At 39.1% G+C, this 19,245-nt stretch overlaps 2 protein-coding genes across 3 annotated transcripts in view; both read right to left on the bottom strand.

Annotated features, from left to right (window-relative positions):
• Positions 1–100: 100 nt before the first annotated feature.
• RB195_008043 (uncharacterized protein) lies at positions 101–652 on the bottom strand (the record flags this gene model as incomplete). 2 transcript variants are annotated; one of them, XM_064182019.1, is made up of 4 exons in its annotated part: positions 101–156; positions 231–256; positions 320–501; positions 629–652. In XM_064182019.1, the coding sequence occupies 4 exons, from the start codon at positions 650–652 to the stop codon at positions 101–103; spliced, it is 288 nt and encodes a 95-aa protein (XP_064038761.1). The 2 variants fall into 2 exon arrangements, with proteins under 2 accessions (XP_064038761.1, XP_064038762.1); XM_064182018.1 differs by lacking the exons at positions 101–156; positions 231–256 and having other exon boundaries at positions 262–501; positions 629–631.
• Positions 653–660: 8 nt separating this feature from the next.
• Positions 661–19,245, bottom strand: part of RB195_008042 (uncharacterized protein) — a gene marked incomplete at both ends in the record, with an annotated part of 31,739 nt that continues 13,154 nt past the window's right edge. Inside the window, 43 exons of the mRNA XM_064182017.1 lie at positions 661–738; positions 814–947; positions 1,193–1,314; positions 1,382–1,530; positions 2,316–2,411; positions 2,584–2,686; positions 2,829–2,922; positions 3,039–3,213; positions 3,264–3,347; positions 3,821–4,010; positions 4,422–4,528; positions 4,949–5,068; positions 5,126–5,252; positions 5,323–5,427; positions 5,495–5,643; positions 5,698–5,781; positions 5,860–6,027; positions 6,095–6,248; positions 6,422–6,552; positions 6,632–6,756; positions 6,918–7,001; positions 7,057–7,177; positions 7,335–7,470; positions 7,649–7,782; positions 7,845–8,030; positions 8,252–8,418; positions 8,493–8,559; positions 8,655–8,774; positions 8,964–9,130; positions 9,811–9,925; positions 10,242–10,410; positions 10,467–10,586; positions 10,657–10,796; positions 10,849–10,933; positions 11,050–11,224; positions 11,963–12,038; positions 12,386–12,493; positions 12,590–12,655; positions 12,747–12,804; positions 12,902–13,046; positions 13,209–13,308; positions 13,431–13,545; positions 16,040–16,180. Coding sequence (XP_064038760.1) covers positions 661–738; positions 814–947; positions 1,193–1,314; positions 1,382–1,530; positions 2,316–2,411; positions 2,584–2,686; positions 2,829–2,922; positions 3,039–3,213; positions 3,264–3,347; positions 3,821–4,010; positions 4,422–4,528; positions 4,949–5,068; positions 5,126–5,252; positions 5,323–5,427; positions 5,495–5,643; positions 5,698–5,781; positions 5,860–6,027; positions 6,095–6,248; positions 6,422–6,552; positions 6,632–6,756; positions 6,918–7,001; positions 7,057–7,177; positions 7,335–7,470; positions 7,649–7,782; positions 7,845–8,030; positions 8,252–8,418; positions 8,493–8,559; positions 8,655–8,774; positions 8,964–9,130; positions 9,811–9,925; positions 10,242–10,410; positions 10,467–10,586; positions 10,657–10,796; positions 10,849–10,933; positions 11,050–11,224; positions 11,963–12,038; positions 12,386–12,493; positions 12,590–12,655; positions 12,747–12,804; positions 12,902–13,046; positions 13,209–13,308; positions 13,431–13,545; positions 16,040–16,180 — 5,290 coding nt within the window. The remainder of the gene's footprint in view (positions 739–813; positions 948–1,192; positions 1,315–1,381; positions 1,531–2,315; positions 2,412–2,583; positions 2,687–2,828; positions 2,923–3,038; positions 3,214–3,263; positions 3,348–3,820; positions 4,011–4,421; positions 4,529–4,948; positions 5,069–5,125; positions 5,253–5,322; positions 5,428–5,494; positions 5,644–5,697; positions 5,782–5,859; positions 6,028–6,094; positions 6,249–6,421; positions 6,553–6,631; positions 6,757–6,917; positions 7,002–7,056; positions 7,178–7,334; positions 7,471–7,648; positions 7,783–7,844; positions 8,031–8,251; positions 8,419–8,492; positions 8,560–8,654; positions 8,775–8,963; positions 9,131–9,810; positions 9,926–10,241; positions 10,411–10,466; positions 10,587–10,656; positions 10,797–10,848; positions 10,934–11,049; positions 11,225–11,962; positions 12,039–12,385; positions 12,494–12,589; positions 12,656–12,746; positions 12,805–12,901; positions 13,047–13,208; positions 13,309–13,430; positions 13,546–16,039; positions 16,181–19,245) is intronic.

Genomic DNA, 19,245 nt, shown 5'->3' with positions numbered 1-19,245 from the left:
GAAACAGAGAGAGCTACGGCGAACCAAGGAACACAATAGCACACTTGGAATGAAATAAGACGTAGTAGTAGTAGTAGGTTCACTTGGACGTCCCTTAACACTAAAAGTACTCGGCACCGCGTCCTGACCAAGCTTCAGCGGCTCTTCCAGTAAACGCTAAGATCATATAACCCCCGTAAAGAGATTGTACTTCAAATTTGACAGAAAGGGTGATTGATGATCACATTTACCAAGAGCGGTGAATGGATGATGGCGACTGAGTCAACCGATAGGAAGAATTCTGAATTGACAGGCGGATGGCGCAATTTGCCGAACGAACGGACTTATGGACAAATGTCGTGCACGCGACGTTAACGTCCAGGTGGCTTGACGAAGGTATTCTTTTGGGTAGAGAACCCCGAACGGACTAAGCCGTTTTAAATGTCGGCGACGACTAGCCACAACGACGGCGGCTGCGGCAACAGCAGTTACGCACTCGATGCGAAACGCCATGAGAATATTCTGAAAACGGATATGATTAACAGAAACCAATCATATTATGCTTTACAAAAACTTATCAATGAAGATGAAGGGTTTTTTTCTTCTTTTTTGAATAAGATATCAACCGTAACATCACTATTTAACATACCATTATACATATCCCAGTTTCCATGCTTGATATCACACCCAAGCCGTCCATCCCTCGTACATCAGCGAAAGGAGATTTGCATTCGTCGCTTGACTTATTAGCATATCCACCTGGAAAAAAGGGAATTAAACTGCTGTGACCAGGACGAGGATATACGATAGACACAAAAATTGAGAGAGTTTCACCTGCTCATTCGGAGTGATGACCTTCAGGGGATCAGCTGCCTCAATTCGCCCTTCTAGTCTAGCACGAACCCTTCGCACAACATTACTTGCATGCACGTTCTGTTCTTGTTGTTGTTTGTGGTGTGGACGGGAGTCTGCGCAATTACGAGTGAGTATATTTCATTTAAACAGAAAGAAAAGAAGAACAAGACCAAGAACGAGAGAAGAAAACACTGTCAACCGAAGGATACTACGTCATTCAGAGGGTAGTCGGGGAAGGGTAATGAATTCAACGGGAATAGAACGATTCATTTAATTCAACCATTTCTTGTAGAAGACCATCTGGATCTAGTATCCTTCTTTTCTTGTGAACAGAAACGAATATGAATTTAAAAAATACCTTCAAACCCTGGAGGTAGCTCAGGTGTGTCACTTTTGGTGGTGTTCGGCGAAAGAGCAATAGGCGACTGAAGGCGAACTGACTGAGTGTTTTCGTTTAAAGACAGTAGGCCAAGATAGATACTGAAATATGAAAAAACACCATCCAAATCGTTGTGAAAGCTTTAATCAGCGCATCAGAAGTACTTACTCGCAAATATTGTTCTGGACAATAGCAAAATGGCGCAAACATGCGTCTAAATCCAGCGATTCCGCATCCAACAACTGATGAGCTTTTACGAGTGGTTCAGAGAAACGCTCACGATATGTTCGTACGTAGACCGCAAAACGTTCATCGCACTGCAAACATTTACAAGAAGTCTTCATCAGGAAAAAAATGATATATTCGGGAAAACCCCTTACGAACACTTTCGTCGGCGTTTATCTGTAATTTCATAGATTTTTTTCTCCATCTTGGTTATGTTTCGTTACTATGAAATAATTTCAAAAAAAAAAAAAAACTTTGTGTTTACCACGACAAACACAAAAAATGCGTAAATCCACATACTCTACATTTGGATGCACATTATGAGGTTTAGGAGAAAAAAATCGCGTTTTTATTTTTTTCGTTTCAAAGGCGATTTAACATCAAAGCAAGAGACCTGATATAGAAAGTAGTATGTCATCGTAAAGCTCGGATTTAGCACTTGAAAATGCGCTCCCATTTCACGACGATTGCAAAATGAACAAAATCTAACCAATAATAGCGGAACTAAAAGGAAAAAAAAACCAACAATTCAGACTCCATCTTTCCGATCACTATAATTCGGGGAATAATGAGGCACAAATATTTATAAAACCCTTTCCTATAGAATTCGCATAGCCTTTTTGCTACCTAAGGCACGCTGGTACCCCCACTACAGCGATAGAGAAGCACGTGTCAGAGGCGTTTGGCGTTCTTCGTCTTGTAGTTCCCCTACTTTGTCTAAATTTTCTTCAATTTTTTAAAGCGCCGTATAACGAAAGCAGAATTTCGATTTCTACCAGTTTACGATACTCACAGTATCCAAAAATAGAACAATAAATAATACATAAATAATCAAAAAAAAAACAGGAAGAGAAAAACCATCGGTCTTTAAACGTACAGTGGCTAACGCTCTCAGCAATGGACGAAAGTCTTTCATGATGTGATGATGACGAGCGATCGAAGCTTTAAGGCGACGTCCAGCATCAACTCGTTCCTGAAATAAAGGTATGGGAAATGTAATGAATTCCCAAAGAAAATCCTACGTCATTAGACCGTACCACTCGACACCCGGAAATCATGTCAGCTTTCCAACTTTTATGTAAAACTACGTGGTAAAAGCAAACTTGCATGAAAACAATTAAAGAAGTATCAGCTCAAAAACTCACTTGTCCTAAGTGTTCACGATTGTTCCATACGTTTTTCTCCGGAGCCGTGTTTTCACGTTGTAGCACATCAGTTACACTGGCTAATGCTGACTGCAGCTCGTTACTGAAATAAGGAAACAGATAAAAGAGTAACCCGAGAAATTAAGGGAAGCCCCAAAAAGGATACAAAACGAAAAAGACAGCGAAATTCATTCAATTGTGAATAAAATACTGTCATAGCTTTTCGCTAATTACATGAAACATACAAGTTCTTCGTCCACAGTGAGGTATTCTCCCGAATCCTTACTGAAAACATTTCGCGAGCAAGGGGTTTCGCTTCGACAGCTCTTGAGTCTGTGCCTAAAACAACATAGCAGTAATAAGGTGGAACCAGCTACATAATCGCAAAGAACGTTAATGAGAAAAGGGAAAATTTGCGAAGGAATTTGAAAGAGCACGGGAACTGAAAATCGCACCATATACGGCTAAGGTGACAGCGACGCCCACGGCAGCAGAAGAGGCGGTCAAGTGATCAGATACTGTCCAGTCCACCAATGGATCGTATAAGAATGCATCTAACACTGTTAGAAGTACTTCTCGACCTTCTCGTAATGTTGACAGAACGTGAGAGCACGATTCACGGAACACCCCCTGAATAGTCAACATCCATATGTGGACTCAAACCATACTGATAAGCCTACCTCCACTTGAGTTGGTCCTAAAGCATGGAGGATATTCTGGGTAAGCCGGAATGGTACCGTCTCAGGCACTCTTAGATGACGACCCTAAATTATGCGACGTCGTAGTAATGTGATTAGAATAACATGACTATGAAGAAAATTCATGAATTCACGGATTCAAACTAAACTGAAGATTTAAAAATGAATATTTTGAAGAAAAAAAAAGTATGAAGATATAATTTTAGTCATCTCAACCCTATTGCGACCACAGTCGCGACGAAATTTATGTGCGGATATGTGCCGCTGCAGCTAAAAAGTGGGCTTGCATATGTCAGTACGTTATCATGGTACGTGACAGATGTCAGCATGAGTACCACAGTCGAGTTAGAATTACCATAGCTATGTGTTGCATATTGAAATGAAAAAAAATGCCAGGTTTTCGACGATGGAGGATTTTCAAAACTTCAAAAAAAAAAAACAGCAACTTTTTTCGGGATCCTTTTCCTGATTTAGGAAGTAGATGTACTCCACGGAAAAAAAACGGACAATAACAACGAAATATGTGAGCGAAGTCTCACCTTATCAAAACATATGTTGTAGTCAATGTGCACAATGTCACCGCGGTCAAGGTTTACAAGCACGTTATCCAAGTGACGGTCACCAAGCCCAAGAACAGCTCCAATCATTGACATCACTGCAGTTGATCTCGCATATCTACATACTACACGCCACCATGTATCACAGCTTCCGGCACGCATCCACAGCTCACTAGAAACGTAAATGTGTGTAGTTGATTGATGAAATCATTGGATACAATAAATTTAATATTGTAAAAGAATGAAAACAGTAGTGGTATACAATCAAAACTAGTACTAATATCTTTTAGGAAGCTTTGTTTTGAAAAATAAACACTCACAAGATGAAGATTTTGGTTCCACTAGGAAAGAGAGGAAAGAACTACTTAAAATCTATCTTGCAGAGACGGGATTCATAAAACCAAACATAACCTAACTAACAGCATCAATCCAGTTATTTTTCCATAAGGTCAGAGTCGGAGTAAAGTTAAATATGAGCAGGTCAATTCAAAGAATTACAAAAACGTATAAACGAGACGACAAATACAGTCCCTATGATGGGAACTCCATCTAGCATTGAATTCTAGGATTAAAGAAACGGTACCGGCTAATGAGGTCCTTTGGTGTCTCCTTCACTAATGAGTTGAAAACCTCTCTCAGCAGGTTGTGTGGCCACTTCGATCGATCAGCAATCACGGATGCTTCAACGTTCTAAAAGGAAAGAGAATATGGAAATAAAACGCACAATGATAACCGATGGAAGCAAAAGTTATATAATTTTTGGGGGAAAAAACTGCAAATACTATGGTCGTGTCAAAACGACTTGAAGCTCGGTGCAGTTGCGGCTGCATTCGAAGCAACGCGTTGGAGATAGCGGTTGAAATCGAGATGGAACCACCATTATTTTCACTCCGGCAGCTACGGCAGAGCGGTGCTAACGAGGATCCAACGCCGATCGGCGCTAGTGGCCCCCCACCGCGTCAAGCCAGCTGTGTACGCAACCGCACCGAGCGAGGTCGCATTGAGAGGACTTCACCACAATGATAAGATTTCGCATAAAACTCTCAAAAAATGTGAAATATTAGTTCCAAACTAGGCTAAAACAAGTTGATAAAGAACACTCAAACTGACATGTTCTGTAAAAACCCCTCGCATCTTCTTCTGGAACAGATCTGTGGGTCTGTCGATGTCTAAAGCCGCAGTGGTTGCTGGTACACCTGTCTTGCGTTCCATTGAATGCTTGATTTGTGCCTGAATAGACCAAACATACATTCTCTTTTCCACAGATAACGGTCACAAATAACTCACCTGTCTAAGCTGCCATTTCCTGTAGATGTGAAACATCGGTGTTGCTCCGCTAACCCATTGAATTAGACCTGATCGAGTTCCTAGTGGTGTAACTGCATAGTGGCGAGCGGAATACGGTGGCCAACTTCTAAATATAAGCGATAGGCATATATCAAAGCAAAATTTAAGGAGGGAAAGAAACTATGAAAAGTACGTACCTATTGGAAGAACTGTCTGAAAGCATAAGATTGCAAATATGTAGTAACTGCATGATGCGTTCGTCAAGGTGGAGATCTTCTTGGCCTTTGAACAGGAACATGTGTCTGTTAATGCAATACATAAGTGAATAGAATTTTTAGAGATTAAAGAGGACATGGTAGAAAAACACACTCTTTCCCTTCACTACCGATAAAAGCGATTTTCTTCGGTCTTGTCTTAGTTGGAAGTACTAGAGCATTCTTCAGTACACGATCGATGGTGATCACCTCGCTGAACTCAGTGTCTTCTTGGCCAGGAATAGGAATGCTACTTTTCGAGAGCTAAAAATCATACAATAACATAATATCGACGAATAAAAATCTCAATCATGATACCTCGCTCAAAATTGGCGATATTTCTGACATTTGCAAAGCATGTCCACCTCGACGGGAGTTCTTTTGCAGCAAGATTCCCAACATCTAAAAAAAGTTATTTTATTCAAGTATTTAAAGAAAGATAAAAAAGATTAAGGCTGTATTAAATGTATCAATTCTAACATGCTTAAACGGAGCCCATGCCTTCTCCGCGCTCTTTCGGTTCGCTCGTGATTGTTCAAACATCGATTGCAGTTTTTCACCATAAACTTGCACAAATGTTCGCTCATTCTGTGTTGTAGGCTCTCGCAAGCAAGTTCTTTCGTAGAGATCATCTAATATGCGATATACCTAAATGAAAAAGAATTCATTCAAGAAGAACAGCATCTGTAACGAACAATAAAACTTTACAACTTACTGATGATGTGATCAAACGTGATTTCTCAGCAATGATCTCTAGACGAGTCTTATCATCCAAATGTGTTGCATTTACAGTCTTTTCACTCTCCGCACGAATTTGTTCCAGTCGTTTTTCCATTTCGTGATCCAGATTTGCCAAAACAAATGTCCACCTACATGGATCGATATCAGCGAAGGAGCACAATTTAAAAAAAAAGAAATAGACAATTCAAAGATAAAAAGCTTTTTATCGGTTAACTACCACTATTGCACATAGGCAAAAGGTCCAAAATATGAATAAGACAAAACGTTCATCACTTTTCTTTCAATAAATCTAAATTCTCACCTTTCCTCATTGAGCAAGTTGATTCTTTGCAGTTCGTTCACAAACTCCCGCACATCTTTCACAAGTTCTGGATAATGTGCCTCAAGAACACTCACCAATACACGACAACCTTCGAACATCAAACAGCGTTCCTGAACGCAAAGAAAAAAAATAATGGAAATTCCCAAAGAAAGCACAAAGAGTGAGAAAAAACAATAAAAAAGAACGGACCTTCGTACTGTTCTCTTCATCCTCTTTTTCAGAAGCTTCAATGACATCGTCGTCATTTTCCACCAGCATACTTGACGACGCTCCAGCAACTGCTTGGAATACCACCGCATGTGGAGCAGAGTAACCTTAGTTAGGAGAGTGAATGAAGAAAACTTTCCAGAAATTATGAGAAATCAATATTAAAGACTTTAAAATTAAAAAAAAGACTGAAATTGAAAATCTAAAGAATTTTTCGAGAATTTGCGCTGTTTAAATGAATGAAAAAGTTGAGAGAACAAAAACATACAGAGTCTTGACAGCAGTCCAAGCAGTGACTCTCGAACCTCCTTAATTGGATGGGAAAGCCGGGCAAACAGTTGTGGTAGTATATCTGAAAAATATCATGATCTATGGTAAGCATGAAAGAAGACAAAACAAATGATTACCTTTCCATAAGTGCTCGTTCGTCCCTCGCAGTCCTTGGTCAATGACATCATGTAAGAAATCTGCGTGTTTGGCTAGTAGTCCAAGTATCCTCAGAGTTGCTGAAACGCTTCCAATGGTTCCCTAAACAGAAAGGTATATTATTTTCATATGAATAGTAGTTCAGCACTTGCAGAAACAAACGACACCAATTCTTCTCGAACCACTTGAAATCACACAATTACATTACAGCAATGAGCAATTGAACAAAACTGAACAATAACGAAAATTTAAGCAGTACCTTGTGACCTGTAGCCTTTCCTCCCATTTGAGCAATGTAAGCGAAATACGAAGATATTGCCAGACTGTAGAACACTGATCGCCGTTGACGGATTTGAGCCCAAAGGTTCGAAAAATGACTATCACCAGCCAATAGGCTGAAATAATGTAGAAGCAAAAGTAACCAGTCTGGAGAGGGAACTGAGAAGAATTTACGCAACCGTTTCAATTCGTCTACTTGTAAGATCGGAACAAACAATACAATAATAATAGTCACGTAGAAAGAAAAACGCATGGATTTATGTCATGGTTTGAAATTGGAAAAAAAAACCGCACCTCTCAGCCATTAAGGAGTCATTTGATAGAGCTGCAACTACGTTCTCTCTGAGATGCGCAACAGAATTAGCAGAATTCAAAGCATTCCACAGTCCATCCAAAGTTATTTGGGGAACAGCTTCTCCCAACAGCATCTAGAAGAGTTTGCGCCTATTTAATAAGAAGAATTGAGTAAAATCACAAGATGTTTACGGACCCGATAATTTTTGTCGAATAACAGTTTGTCTTTCTCGTTGGCAGCAGTCTCAGCAGAATGGAATGCCCAATCACCCAGTCGACGATGGGCCTTCCCAAGAGTTGGCGATAGTTCAGTAGCAACCGCTAGTAGGCTTCCTACCATGTCGCTACCCATCATTTCGCGACCAGCGGAGTCCAGACGCATCTAAAGTCGAGAATTGAAAGCTTTAAAGCTATTGCTTCTACGGCTAGAAGCATTGTGACATCAATTTTCAGAGTTAGAAAATAAAACTTGGAGAAAACAAATGGGAGTTTGATAAATTTTTCTCACTTATAACTAAGGACAGACAAAAAAAAAGAAAAAAATCACATACTTATTAAGGATGATTTTTGTTTACAATGAAAAAAGACAGTAAATAAACGAACCCAAAGTCTCGACTGCCGGCATTCTGGTGGAATTGCAGCGACTAGTTGTGGTGTATCCACAAGCCAGTTCGCTAGGCGAAGGCAGGTACGGGACATCTCTTCTCCTAGAGCGGATGACGAAGATGGAGACAAAACTCCCACATTAGGCGGACGAACACCGTATGGTACTAAAAACAAAGCACGAATGAAACAAAACAAAAACGAAGCAAATATGACCAAAAAAGTGAGAAACAATACTTACCAGGCATGGGACTGAATCCATTCACGTTCACAAAACCATTCATTCCTTCGAAAGGAGGGGGGACTTCCTAGAAAAACATAGGGTATTTAATCTTTAAACTCCAAGGCATCTTTAAAGTAAAGGTGGCAGGTGGCAAAATGTCGGCATATCTTCACAACTCACCATGTTCACAACCGCTTGCAGTTGATATGACTGACAGAAAAGTTCGTAACCGCCTTGAAGAGTAGCAAATACAGTCACGAAGCTCCTCGCACGTTGTTCAGGAGAAGCAATCTCCCACATCTAAACAGCAGAGAACCTTACAATTCTAGATATTTCTCTCTTCTTGGTAGTATTTGATATTAGTTGATATTTGTCATTTGGAATGCATTTTTTATTAATTCATCATCATTAATTTTCATTTCATTATCGTTCATCATTTTTCATTATCATTTTCTTCCAAAAAAAAAAAATCGAAAAATGGTTACTCACCATTTTGGTGCCTTGTATTGCTACTTTTAGACTGTTTAGCACCGGATTATTGTTGATGAGAATTGGACTAGCGCTTGCTTTATGCAAGTGCACACCTGCGACCATAGGATTCCCAGTCTTACGTGCCAATTTTGCGAGAGGCAAGTGAAGATGAGCTGGACTAGAACCTAAAAAAAACACACACAATATGTTTACGTGTAAAAGCAATGTGCTGATAGTTCATCCCCCGTAAAATGCTTCCTTTTGTAACCCCACTCAATGATAAGTATAATTTCAACTGAATAAATAAATATTTGAAACAGAAAAAGCATTGTGCACGGAAGCGTTGCCTTGGTGAAGCGTCCCACCTATTCAATGACGTTACGATCTTAAAATAGTGAATTTGATGGGCAGTTTGCTTTTCGCAAGTGGACATACCATAAAAAAAAGAAAAAAGACAATTGACATTGCCTTAAACATGAAGTTCGTCATTTTTGATTTTTTTACTAGGGCACGCATTTTTTCCTCAGTTTCAGGATCCTGTCGAAAAATCTATGTCTTCTCAAGTGCGATAACATTTGGGAAAAAATCGGGCTGCTCGTTATTTGTGTCAGTTCTTTCATACCATTATTTTCACCACACACACTAGCGAATGTAGCTCAGATATTGAACAAGGATATATCCTTAGAGTACACCTAACCGATCGGGAGGTGAAGAAGACTCAATTTTTCCTGGATCCCTCAAATATAATCCGGTTATTTCTACGCTCCACCTAGTATAATTGTCGCCAAACGCTAATGGATAGACAGGTAGTCTATGGCTTACGTCCCTTCTGTGACTTTAAAGTGTAAAGCTCAAGACAACCCACATCCTAACCGCTCCGCCCACAACGTTAATTGTCTGCCAAGGCGAAGACGTTCACCGGCATCGCCATATTCACCATCGTCGATAAGGAACGATGCTGCCAGATCAGACAAAACAGCCTGAAGGAAAAAAAACATGCATAAAAAAGATCTGAGTGCAAAGGGAGACCAGTGTAAAAAAAAATCAAGGACTCGGTAAAGCAAAATTAACGGTCGTTTTATGGTATATGGCATCAACCCAATTATTTTACTAGGAAAGATCTAACTACGAAGAAGAAAATCGCTAAATTGAACAAATTGATGAGCAGTTAATCATAGGTTAATGTGCTACATTCGCAAATACGCCTGATTATTAGCGAAAAAAAGCTTCTAACTTCAGCCAACAAATATTAGGGAGCTGCATAGCAAAATTTCTGGTGTACAAAAAAGCACATGCCGCGTTCAGTTCAGCGTCCAGTTGTCCTTTCCTACTCATCTTTCGAAGAACGGATCCAGCGATATGGTTCAAAGCCGCTAATCTCCCGTGTAGTCGTTGTCCACCATCAGTCATTAGCACCAAACGAGACATGCTCGCAATATTTTCTCTCAAACTAACGACTTCAGGTCTGAAGTAAGCACATAATTCGGTACTAATGAAATCTCGCCACGTTCTGCTGTGTACCTCCTCAATGTCTGCAGCAACTTGGTTTCTAGACGATGAGAGGTATCCACTACATTCCAAGAGGCTCCCGGTGATATTTCAGTTGGCTCTATTTTTCCATACATAGACAGATGTTTAAGTCTGCAAAAACAACGGCACAGTCCCATGATAAATAGAGAACAACTGCGCAAAAGTGATCAAATGGTAGTACCTTGTGAAAGAATCCGCATCCATTCCTAAAGGAATCTGTCCGTCCAACTTTTCTGCCTCACTCCAGAGTGAAAACTCAGTAGGACAGTTCAGGGGATCCAGAAAAAGTGGATGACGGAGTCGAGAAAGTACATCAATACGCTGAAGAAGATAGCTTACTTTAAAAAACTTCGGAAGCAGACTTCAAACATACTATGTCTCTGAGCATCCCTCGGAAAGTTTCTGATAGTGTGTCATCTTCAATGCAACTCCGAAGGAGCACCAATGAACGCTCATATCTGAAAGATGAGAGTGCAAATTGTATTAAATGGGAAAGAAAGCAGTAAAGTACCGAAACATACATCCGAAGAATTTAAGAAACAAAATTGCCTGCAAATAAGGGAAACCTAATAACCTGGCAGCAGCTATTTCAGCAATAGCACCTAGAAAAGGCATCTCGATATGGTAGACTCGACGAACCCATGCCGATAAACCGTGAACACCTTGCTCGACACCGAGTTCAGCCATCGCACGTGCCATCCAGCACAGTATTGCCATGGTTTGACTAGAGACTGGAGGAGCATGTTCACCTGAAAAGTAGAGGAATTCTACAAACCTACAGATTGCACTTATCATAACAACTCCCAAAATCAATTGTTGTAAATTTCAGCCAGCTTCTTGTGTCACAAACCGGTGACAAGAGCTGGTATTATCGTCTGACGAGGCTGTCCGCATCTTTGCGGAAGCATATCGTTCTTGGATACGACTCTGTCGAAACCTTCCCGATCTAAGGCAAGACCTCACACAGAATTCATCCATTCGCCACTGTTCCATATCCTGTGAGACTTCGCGTCTCCCTTGAACTGCCTATGGACACCCAGTGACCCGAGTACCTCAGGTCGACAATGTCCGGCAGTTCAACGCAATGAAACGGAGTGCTGTTACCACAGATTCCACGCTCCCTCTAGGAATTTGACCTATTTGGATCGGGACCTCTCGACGCTGTGCTGGATAACAGCAGCTTTTTTTTGCAATATCTGGGTAACATCCACATATAACTGTGCTTCTTATATAGTTAGTACCCAACGCCCAAAGTCCCCAAAATGCATACACAAATGTTTTATTTTAGTTAATATAAGCAGGACCGCCGTGAGCAAGCAGCAATCAGACCCGCGCGGTAACAGTGACTAGAGAAAATTCTGGAAATTCGTCTAGATTTAATCCGGAAAGCAATGCAAGCAAACAAAGTCGGAATGAGTAGCGAAATGATTAAGATGTTCCAAAACATCTACATTAATAGTATCCTGTTAATAATCTGGATTCCTCACCTTCAGCGAGAGAATGTTCTGCTTTCAATTGTTTCTTCTCGAGATCGATTAGTGCTGATGAGCCAAATCGAATAACCTAAAATGAAACAATTACTTGGGAATGTCAATAATAAAACAACCATTTTCAGATCAAATTATCAAATTAGGTAAGAACTCCGCGCATGGTAATAAATAAAGTAGCAGTGAACAATCAATTACATCAAGACACAACACTTAAACACCTCCTACTGGGAACTGCAGTAGTGAAGTCAAGTGTTTCGTTAATTGTTTGTAAATGTATCCATAAGTTTGCTGAAGTCGTAGAGAAATCAAGAAATAAATACTACACCAAAAGAATGATCTCCGTGAGAATTATATCACACGGAAATATCTAGACAGAAAAAGATGAAGAAGACGGAGAATCACGGAGCATCCATTTCTTACTTGTGCATAATATCCATTGTGATAGGCTACGATCATCGCAAACGGATAGGTTCTGGATAGCCATTCCTGGCAGCTGGCAAAGTTCGTGGTGAAAAATTGGCGAGAGAGCTATAATACTTTGTTTAGCTTGTAAAAATAAGAGTAATGAAAAATATGTATGCTAAAAATGAACATTCAGTACGAAGACCAACAAATATAACTCACTACTGACACGTTACAAATTGGGAACATCGTTCCGTTGTTAACATAGTACATAAGTTTTTCAAATATCTGAAAAAAGCATTGGAAGTAAAGAAGAGAAGCATTGTCAACACAAAGAGAAGCTGGAACAGAAACATTTCAAAAGAAAAGAAACTGATACCTCAACAAACTCCAGAAGGCAACGTACACGCCACCACTCTTCAGCCGCAGAAATTGCCCTGAAGAATCACTCGTAAATTAATTCTAGAAAATTTTTTTAGTTTTTTACTAGTTTAGTTTTTAGACATTGATGAGTTCATGAAAGAAAACACCAACCTTGGCTCTCCAATATCCAATCCATCCTCTTCGTCTTTTGTGGTCTTATCGCGTGAAGATACCGTATTACTACGAGGATGACCGGAAGGCTTTGTTGAAGACGTAGACACCACCATTACCTCTTTTGCCAATCGCAAAAGTTCGCCTAGAACAAAAGAAAAAATAACCAACAAAAAACGAAGACTGAGAGAACGACTGAAATAGACAGACGTCATGAAAAGCGAGGATATCTCTTTTCAGTAATTGAGCTTCTAACAATCAACACTGAACAAAGAAACTAGTGGAATAATAAATAAAACAAAAATACCTCCAATCTTATTGAATGTATCCATAGGCTTTCCGAGTGGTGTCTTCATTCGATTTTCAATGCAATAATTAGCGACATGAGCGAGAGCACGGCGCCATTTCTGAAAAAAAAAATTAACCGGTACAAAAATGCAAACGTGAAAATAAGTGTAGTAGACGATAGAAAATTACAACATTATCCAGCAGGCGTAACTTTGCAGAGAAAAACACGAACAGAAAATACCTGCATGACATCAGGATGCTGCTTCTCACCATCTCCTTTAGTGCCGCTGTCTTCTCGTATCCTTTCTGCATACATGGTTTCGATCGTATCCACCAACCACTCATCATCGTTGTTTCTGGAAGAAAAAAGGTTTAAATGAGTAGCAGAATTCAAACATGATTGATCTTTAGAAGCAATAATATTATCAAGAATTCGGTTATGAATCTGCAGAGCAGCAAAGTGGCGGAAAAATCTTCATTTATTTCAACAAAGTAAAATGGATCTCAGAAATGGAAGAAATAAGGAAATGGATTAGTTCCAAAAGTGCTTTCGATGCGTAATAGTAAAGTAGGGCGCATAATCGTCTTTCAAATACAGGTTTTATCTGCGCTGATTTGCATTATTCGACAGAATGCTGTAGAAAATAGGAAAACAACTAAACTGGACATGTTTCTATCTTGCTACGATTATGTTATGTCATACAATTTTATTTCGTTCCCATCAGCAGACGATACCTACTTCCTAGATGTGGATACGTCATAGTGTGGTACTTGGTGATCTGTTACGTTGTCAGATCCCAGCAAATAAGGCTTTGACGAAGGCGATAACGCCCAAAAGTAAACTGTTAGTTAATAAAGAACAATCAATACTCATCTTGGCTAGAGTCAAGCAAATCAATCAAAAGCTATTTAAATATATATTCGTGAAATTGATCAAAAGAGACGGGACAAAATACCAACTATTTTTGGCGGTTTTGGTGGGGAACAGAAAACAGCACTGTCTATAGATATCAAATTTTATAAACGTGTAGTAACTGATCGTACAACGATTTGTTAGACTTGGTGTTAGTGTAGAATAATGGTTTCAATTTGGATCTAGTTACAGTAAGTAAAAAAAAAGTTTTGAAGATATGGACGGTCTCAAGAGAATAACTCTCTTTAGGCTATGAAGATTCAAGGTAGATCCAGGTGTACAAAGCAAAAGGGCAGATGTTCATTTAACTGAGCAGCTAATAATAAGGATAGAAGGCGAAGGAAATCCACCAAATCTGAAAGATCCCTGAAACATCGCTGAAAAGACATAACTCAAGTCATATCATTTTAAATCACCTAGGCCGGAATCATACGCAGAAATGATTACTGCATTCTTTTTCCTACTTTTCACTGCGTATTTACTGTATTTGTTTCGTACTTATTCCTTTTTGGCACACCATTTAGCATAATAAATTAAGTATATAAATAAATAAATAGATAAATAAATAAATAAATAACCTCAGATATCTTTCAAGGTAGATTTGTGAAAGTTTAGTACAATACTTCGACTTCATTAAGAGTAGAACAAATGATTCCTTGGCCCTCAAACCAAAATCTACGATAACTTATTTGTTCTATGTAATTTACAACCATTATTAATAGGAACTAGACCTTGCAATGGAAACCCTTCATTTCCACACGCAAACCAATTAACTTCGTTCTACAGAAAAAAATGAAGATGTCATGGCGCACTCTAATCCTTTATATATTCTTTCCTTCTTCTGGTTATTGAATACCAACGATTTCTCACTTTTCCAAGCATAATATCTCACCCTTCATCATATTGAGGAATTCATTTTAGTTTTTTTTTATGGAACTAGAACATAAAAAAAAACAAGAGAACTTGTATCTGACAGTCCTTTTAGAGGGTTCTCTTTTTTCTAGCAACGAAATCTGCACTTAATAAGCCACTCTACATTATTTCAATTTAGAGTTTAGCAATACTTAGCCCCTCTTACATACCTAGAATATCCTCAAAATTAATCAATGAATCGCTATTAACGAACATTTCCATCACTTGTTTACCTTCGGATTTTGACATGATAACGGATTTTGACATGAATATGCTGCAATTGCAGAATAATTACTACTAAGTGCTACGCCAAATTCTTCGTTACGTGGCATAAAGCGATTTACTAATTTCCAGCTTCAAATAAACACCTCGACTACACTCTAAAATCACTAAGCACTGCAACTCTCCTTCACTATTTAGTTCTCAGTCTTTCTGGATCTTCTGAGGATCGAGGAAGCGCAGAGTAGCGCTCTAAATTGAAATAAAAACTTCAGAGAGTGGTTTATCAGAAGCAAACTTCGTTCTCTTGAACAAGCAATAAACAAAGAAAACAAATAAAAGCGCTGACAGGTGCTGATCCGTATGTTCGGTAATAGTGGATGAGTTTCTCAGAACTACAGTATGGATTCGCCAAAATAGACTACAATGGAGCAAAACTGTTTCTTTCGAAAAATTCAGAGTTTTTTTCTTTTGTTGCCGATGCAACTCTCAAATAACATCGTTAAACGATGCAACGAGAACAGAAATTAGTCTGATTTTCATCAATAACAATGAGTACGGTACATATTGGACCGTATCTTACACACAAGGTTTATCGTCAGCGACAGTATCGCTCTGCCATGAATTGATAGTAAGCGGGTCTTTTAAATATCAGAGTACAAAACACTTTCCCCACAATATTCGTTCTCTAGAATGAACACAACCTGCTCCTAATAAACGACATTTTGTATTGACTGTTCACGACAGTCACCGACAATTTGTGATTCACCGGAAACCGAAAAAGTAAACAAAAAGTGGTTACTAACTGGTTTCTCTGCATCGATGGTACAACTCTGTCGAGAAGGAAGTTCATGATTAACATAAAATCATCTGTTCCAAAGGAAGAAGATTGTAGGCGAAACTGGCCCATTTCCAGCTGATCCCAGCCAGCGGTGGAAAGTGAACACCTGGAATGTTGTGCAAAATTAACTGCCAACGTAATACATCTGCTGATAAGTTGAGAAATGCAAACAGACTTAAAATTAATTCCGGATGAAAATAGATATTCAAAAAAGCTTCTCAATGGAAAATCTCAGGAAAGTTAAGCATTAAGGGAAAAAAGAACTTCTTGGAATTCATTTTTTTTTCAATTTCAGACTACAAGAACGTGAGCGAGTCGACAACTCAATAATCACTTGCGACAACCAACCAAACATTCAAAGACGGTTAAGAGCGCACTTCGCCGACGACCCTATTTGTCAATTTTCTGCCAAGCGCCACAATTACGGGGACATCCATCCAGAATATGTCTCGGGAATGCTAATTGCAAAATAACGATATTACTTTTCTAATTGAGGAATGAGGAGGAAACGATAACTGTAGTAAAACTCTCCTTAGGGCTAAGAGTTTGGCGAGGATCCACTATGATGCGTGAATGCGTATAAAAAAAACTAAAAATAGAAAAATATTATAATCGTAGGTATTCCAATGCTATTGCAGAGCACCATGTAACATTTGATAAACACAAAATACTAAAAAAAAAAGTACAAAACCTAAAGAAAAAAGACTTCTGAGCATAAGCAAGTTTAAGTTCGACTGCAGGAGAACAGAAAGATAGTTAAAGGATTAATCTAATTTAGCTGGAATGGACACCGTTTACTTACTTTTCGCAGTTCGCCAGTCTTTTCTGGGAAATAGACGAAACAACACACAGTGACCGACCAAATAACTGAATATACGACCATGGGCATCAAGAGAATTCTGAACCTCCTCCGAAAATGAAAAAGAAGGAAGCCAATCAAACCACAGCGCTTCTCACAATGAGTTTCTCGTTAGCAAAACAGCACTAAACGTCTTTTCTAATTGATCTGCCGTCAGCAGTCATGGTTACAACTTTCAGACAATTTTGAATTTCTTTCATCTCCATGCGGTTCCTAATAGTTTTAATGTTTTATGGCTTAGAGATGGATCAATCCTATCTACAGACTACGGTAAAGGTGAACCAAAAAAAGGACAAAGGTGGCTAGATGAGATTAGATATTCGACAGGAATAGAAAAAGGAGAAATATAGAAGAAAAAATAGAAAAATACAGATAGAAAATCGGCAGATTTTATTTTGTTTTGATTTTGTGACAGCAAGTGCAGGTCACGTACTGCTCCTCAAAAACAGTAGATTATTGGCGTATTGAGATTTTTGAATAGATTTGTGAATAGATTTGAATAAAATCTATCATCATCAAAATACATCGAAGAACAAAAGGCTGCGCAGAAGAAAAGAAAAGTGAAAGCTCGCAATTATGGATAAACAAATAAATAAAAGGGTCACTTGTAAACAATAACATAGCAGTTTGATTTCAGGTTCGTCGACAAATGAACGCTATTTGGCTCGAGCGTGGGGAGCAACACCAGCAATTATCCCACTTCGCTTAAGCCAAGCAGCGGGGAGAGCTGAAATTATACTGCCAGCCAACTGGTTCTACCAGCACTAAGACGCATTAGTGTTAACGTGTCCAATCGGTGAAAAAAACGCACAGCACAGCGAATCGCACAGCGCGCAGCAATGCATTGTAGTCGGAGAGTGAATGAATGGAAATGAAAGAGCAGCAATGGAACACGATTTGGAATCACGATGTAAGGTAGCGGTTGCAGGAAAATAAAGAAAAGTCCAAAGTTCGTCGCAAAAAAAAACAATTAAATGCTGCGAGAAAAAAATATAAAAAAAGAAAAATATATAAGAAAGTATAAAATATAATAATGAACAATATAATATGAAGGAAAAAATGTATAAGAAAAATTGTATGAAAATAGCTGACTGTGCAAGTAATACATGCTGTGCAAATTTACACAAGCAATACTTCTGCAGGGCAAAGAGGAAGGAAGGAGTTTCGAGGAACGTGGAAAGAAAACGAGAAACAAAACCATGAACTACTACTTAAAAGCAGAAATACGCAAGAAAGAAATAATCAAGAAGAATCGAGTAACGACGCAGCGCAATGTGATTTACTCAAATTTCCTAAGAAAAGAAGCAGGAAGCAGTTTTTCGACTCAAGAAGAACAAAACAAGCACTCGAATTTGAGGAAAGCGTCTGAAGCGACTTCCTAGCAATAAATTAACGTATAACAAGCACTCCCGTCAATTTTAGAAGAAGAGTCACTCGAAATATCATTCTGGAAGAACAGCAATAACTAACAAAAACTAGAACATTGCGTCTTTGCGCTGTGTGAAAGACTTTACAGGGAAAAACACCTGCACCAGCTGCACAACAACGAGTCAATATGGACCATGAACAACTTCTCATAATGGTTGTTTTTGGTGGTATTCACTTTCTAAACAATGATACCCTCTATTCACAATGGCAATCAAATTGACTGCGAATGAGAGTGAGAAGAGAATTGTGAAACAGGAGTTTTGCATGAAAAAAAGACATCGGTCGTTCATTCAACTTGGAACAATTTTAGGAATCTAGACCCGTCCAAAACGTTTGTTTGTTGTAGCTCTGTTCTGGTGCTCTGCTGGGACGTGGATGCGCAAGTACGTACCTCACAATCCGGTCACCTGACCTGTGCCCAACTAGATAAAGAGCAAGAAAAACTAGTTCTAGATCATGTAAGGTGCACGAATAGCACGAATAGAGCAATCACAAAAGGGAGTTCTCTTTAGTATTCAAATTCTCTTTAATAGTAAATAATTAATTGGTAATTCTCTCTAATATTCCCTCTTCAGAATGAAAAGTAGCTAAATTGGAAGCATGAATTGTAATCAGTGACACTAGTTAGCAGAATCCTCGAGCGCCTTTCTAGCCTCTTCGCCGAAGTGGGAAATGTGATTAAGTGAACCTCAGGTCAAATCGCATGTTCGAGAAATAAAAGTGAGACCGCAAGTCTTCCCGCGCACAATCAACGCGCAATTGTGAACTGCTTCGGCAATTGAAAGAGGCGAAACGCGGTGGCGGCGACGGCGAAATGCTCACACATGAATCACTTATGTACATCTAATCTTCGGACAGCAGCCAAGACTCTCTTTACTCTTTAT

This window comes from Necator americanus, chromosome I (assembly GCF_031761385.1).
Source record: "Necator americanus strain Aroian chromosome I, whole genome shotgun sequence".
Taxonomy (NCBI): Eukaryota; Metazoa; Nematoda; class Chromadorea; order Rhabditida; family Ancylostomatidae; genus Necator; species Necator americanus.
The sequence above is the reverse complement of the archived record's forward strand: the minus strand, read 5'-3'. Positions and strand labels throughout refer to the sequence as shown.